At 37.7% G+C, this 5,032-nt stretch overlaps 1 protein-coding gene across 1 annotated transcript; it reads left to right on the top strand.

The window, feature by feature from the left end:
* Window positions 323-2,366, top strand: LOC109835061. Its single transcript, XM_020403062.1, has 5 exons — window positions 323-424; window positions 1,184-1,254; window positions 1,338-1,575; window positions 1,656-1,828; window positions 2,255-2,366. The coding sequence occupies exons 1-5, from the start codon at window positions 323-325 to the stop codon at window positions 2,364-2,366; spliced, it is 696 nt and encodes a 231-aa protein (XP_020258651.1).

Here is a 5,032-nt window from a genome sequence, read left to right as displayed (position 1 = left end):
ATGGTAAGTAGGGGTGAATTATGTTGATTGATTATTATGATGCTAAAAAGCAGCCAGCGAAATTGTTAGGTTGTTTGTGGATCCTAAATATCTAATTTCAACATTGTTATTTGATAGTCTCTGTAACCAATTTCCAGAAACCCTTTCATCTCCCCAACCTATTTGATCTTTTTGCTTTTTTTGTCTTCCCAAAGCAAATTAAAATATTTGATCTTTTATTACTTTCTGAATCTTTCCCCTCCTTCCACCTTATTATTATTATTATAGACTTTTCCTCTTTCTCTCCTTCTTTATTTGGGATTTAGATTGGAATTTCTTGAAGATGATGAAGAAGGGGAGCAGGGTTTTGATGATGGATTCAGAGGAAGCGAGGGCTCGGTTCAAGCATCAGGCCCTTTTGCAGGATTATGATGAAATGCTCATGGTAATAAAAAAATCTTTTCTTTTTTGTTCAGATCTGCTCTTTTTCTTTTAAAAATCTATTTAAAAATCTTTTCTTTTTTGTTCAGATCTGCTCTTTTTCTTTTAAAAATCTATTTATGTACATATGATCCGTTGTTATAGGGTTAGGAATTTATTTGCTTAAAAATCTATTTATGTACATATGATCCGTTGTTATAGGGTTAGGAATTTATTTGCTTGATGGGTTATATTTGTTTCTTGATTCAGAGATCTGGGGTTTGTTGTTATGTGCAATTTTGACTTCTCCATGGTAGGCATCAATTTGTGTAGTCTCCTTCGGTTCTAAAATTGAAGGATCTTTTCAACTTTTTTAGCGGTGTGTTTTACATTCTAGGGTTATTTGATCTGGGAGACTTAATAGTTTCTTAGGTTCCGTGATTTTAAGTTTTCTTAACACTTGTCTTATTTCTATTGTCTCTATGATTTTAGGATTTTAGGGTTCTGTTATTTGCTTATATTTTGTTCTTATATGTGTGTTTTGCATTTATCCTTCGTGATGCGTGTCTGAGTTGATTCTTTTTAGGTCCAACTCTTTTTGATTTTTTCTCAATATTTTTGGGTCAATTTTTTCCCCGTTGTTGTACTAAGTATATCTATTTTTTAACATATGAACAAAATGGCTTTTCTTTTATATATATATTTTTACAGGTCTCTTTTGCATATTCTATAAATCTATCACCGTAAATCCTATTAAGCTAAGAATTATATTCTTACTGTGCAGGAAATTGAAGCAAAGAAGAGGAAGTTGCAGAAAACAATTGCAAAGAGACTCAAGCTAACGACTGAAGTCAAGTACAAACTTTTGTTACTTGTAATTAATAGTTCGATTTTGAAGGATTTTAATTTGACACCATCATCTAAATGTAACGTTTCAGATTCATACGGAGAAAATACAAGGCTTTCGCGAAAAATCCATCTCAAGAAACCCCATGTCGAGGGAAGAAGTTATCTCGCAAAAAGCCATCACCATCTGTTCAGTTATCCCGACCTCCGAAATCCATAGATAATGATCTTCCTTTACAAGTTCCTTTGCAAGATAGGAGTCAGAGAGTGAAGGAAGTTGGAACTCCGAGCTCCTCTGCATTGTTTGACTTGAACAAGGTTACGTTTTCGGTAACTTATTAGATCCTTAGCCAAATTACTGAAGAGTTTGAACTACATTATTTACTGAATTGGCACTGCTCTTATTGTAGAATGCTGAGCATATGGAGGGAATACAAGTAGAGTGGGAGCCTCACAAGGTAGATAAATGGAAGAGCACCCATGAACTCAATCTATCAATCTTTAAAGATGTAGGAAGTTCTAGCCTTGTCGGTAAGAGACAAATTTCATGGCAAGCTGAAATTATTTCACCCACCTCACGCTGGTATTCCCCCCCCCCCTCCCCCTTTCTTCAACTTCCAAGATCATTAAGCATCCATCGATCTCAGAAATCATCTACAGCTCCCCAAATTGTCTCTTCGTCTCCCTCAATCTAAGCGTCTTTTTAATACTCAAGTTTGCACATGTGTGACATTAGCAACTATAGAGAAAATTCAGACAGATTATAATTGGTTTTACAATGCCTACAAAAAGTGTCAAAGGAAGGTAAAGGCTGAAAATGATAAATTTTGGTGTGAGAAATGCAATGAAAATGCAAGTTTGTTATCCCAAGGTACGTCAGGAAGTATATATGTTAGTTTCTTCACAAGTTATATTTCATCATAAGCTTCATGAATGGATGTCTGGATCTTCAACGTACACTTTAGATCACAGTTCTTATTGGTTTATTTTTATTTTTGAGTTTCATCAGGTACAGGGTTCATCTTTTAGTCATTGACCATACATGTACTACATCATTTGTTTTGTTTGATCGTGAAGCTAAACAATTTATTCACAAATCTATAGTCGAATTGAGGGAATGACTGACAAAAGTAATCACTCTGATTCCTTTCTGTAAAAATTAAAAGTTTTAATTCTATAGCTTTACTTTGCTTCTTTATATTGTTCACAAGAAGGTGGTTATTATTTTCAGCGAAAGTCGTTTCTATTGTCGATTCCATTAAAACTTAGATTGTTTACAGAAAATTACAATGAAAATAAGCAAAAATACAACTCTCGAGAAAATAACACAGAAATTGTTTATCAACTCCTGCTTTTGTGGGACTTTGTCTGTGCCGGGAGTGCTTTAACTCGTGGACCGCCGAATCACAGATCGTGAAGGGTCCTTAATGATTCTTCCTTCGTTTATCGAAGTGAGAATTTAAAACGAAGATCTTATCAAAGTAAGACAATCGTTCTTCTTAAGATCAAGTCAAAGTTCGAATCTCAAGGAATCACACTAAGAACTCAAGTCTGCTCTCTCTCTGCTCTGGATTGCTCTACCAAGTGCTCGATCCTCATCAGAAATGACCCTAGGGGGGTATTTATAGCCTCTGGGACATAACTGAAAAAATACAACAACATGAAAACATTAGGCTGCGAGACAGTGTTTACTGTCTCGGCGGCCGAGACAGTGTTTGCTGTCTCGGCCTGCGAGACAGTAAATACTATCTCGGAAAAGGTAGTTTCTTGGCAGTTTTTGATGTAACTGCTGTCCCACGTTTCAAACTCCATTATTTTGGCAGTTGTTCACGTGATTTTCGCCCGCAATGTTTTCCACGTCCTTTGGCAGTTAATGGACACGTGTGCGGAAGTTATTTAACCACTTTCAATCATAGTGAATACTGTCTTGCTGGTGAGACAGTAAATACTGTCTCGCTGGCGAGACAGTAAACACTGTCTCGCTGGCGAGACAGTTCATATCTGTCTTGATTTTTGTTCTAAGACAGTATGGGGTCAATTTCTGTGATTTTTGGGTGATCTTCTCTATGTTTGGATATCTATTAGTATTTTTTAACGCCTACAGATACCCCCTCCAAAGTATTCCAGACTCATTCTTTTATAGAGGAGTCTGGGATACTTTGGATAAGATAGATTTTACTTACGATCCCTTCAATGCTTGGTTGAGTAGATCGTGTAGAAGAATTTGTAAAATGGCTCCAGCTCTTGATCTCTTCACCCATTAGTCTATTCAGTTCTTTATAGAATAGCTAATGCTTCTCCGGCACTGCGTTTATCGCTTGACCGTTGTTGAGATATTGAATTGAAGCTGGTATTTCCAGATTGATGCTTGTATGTCCCTTGAAAGTTCGTCAGGTTATCCTTAAGAATATTCAGATTAATATTCTCCAGAAACTACCTGTCGAGTGTAGGAAAACAGTTTAGACTCGTGTACCTATTGGAGTATTCATACGTACCACGACATCACAACCATCGTTACCATCTTGGGATACGAGACAGCTTATACTGTCTCGCGGTGCGAGACAGTAAATACTGTCTCGCGGTGCGAGACAGTAAAGTCTGTCCCGCACGGCGAAGTCGGGATTATAAAACCCCGTACGGCGAGACAGTAAAGCCTGTCTCGCACGGCGAAGTTGGGGTTATAAAACCCCGACTTAGGGTTTTTTTCAGAGGGTTTTTCACGTCGATCTCTGGGCGATTTTCAGTTGATTTCCTGGCGATTTCTTGGTGATTTTTAACTAGTTCTCTGCCTCTTTTTCTCTTCTTCGTTTCTGACTTGGGTGGAGTTCTTGTTTGGGGGATTTCACTTGGAGATTGAGATCTGTTTTCCCTCTTTTTCTTTGAAATCTCAACTTCATTTTTGCATGCACTGTTTCAGTTGTATTTTGTGATATTTTGATCGACTTCATGTTCAAAATCCTAACTTTCTCGTTGGATTTCAATGTAGATCATATACTCATTATGTCGCTGCGTAGATCTCGCGTTCCCCGGGGTCATCCGACTGTTCAGACCACTAAGGGGACTGCCCCCGTTGCTGCCTCGCATGGGGGTACACTTCTTTCACCATTTCACGGATTTAAACACTGTATTTCATCAATTTCATATATATATCTGTATTTGTATGCAAATCCTCGTTTGTATCCTTTGAGATACCTTCGAGAAGAGCCGGTATCCTCCTTCGAGGGGATCGACGCTTAAAAAGTGTTTGTTTTGCTTGGACAAAACACACTTCAGAATATACAGGGGCGATTTCGTATCATCCCACTGTGGTCGCCAGTTTGTTTTCAGCGAAAGTTGTTTCTATTGTCGATTCCATTAAAACTTAGATTGTTCACAGAAAATTACAATGAAAATAAGCAAAAATACAACTCTCGAGAAAATAACACAGAAATTGTTTATCAACTCCTGCTTTTGTGGGACTTTGCCTGTGCCGGGAGTGCTTTAACTCGTGGACCGCCGAATCACAGATCGTGAAGGGGGCTTAATGATTCTTCCTTCGTTTATCGAAGTGAGAATTTGAAACGAAGATATTATCAAAGTAAGACAATCGTTCTTCTTAAGATCAAGTCAAAGTTCGAATCTCAAGGAATCACACCAAGAACTCAAGTCTGCTCTCTCTCTATTCTGGATTGCTCTATCAAGTGCTTGATCCTCGTCAGAAATGACCCTAGGGGGGTATTTATAGCCTCTGGGACATAACTGAAAAAATACAACAACATGACAACATTAGGCTGCGAGACAGTGTTTA

The sequence above is a fragment of the Asparagus officinalis genome, chromosome 3, assembly GCF_001876935.1.
Source record: "Asparagus officinalis chromosome 3, Aspof.V1, whole genome shotgun sequence".
Classification (NCBI taxonomy): domain Eukaryota; kingdom Viridiplantae; phylum Streptophyta; class Magnoliopsida; order Asparagales; family Asparagaceae; genus Asparagus; species Asparagus officinalis.
Note: the sequence above shows the minus strand (reverse complement) of the source record. Positions and strands in the feature narration are given on the sequence as shown.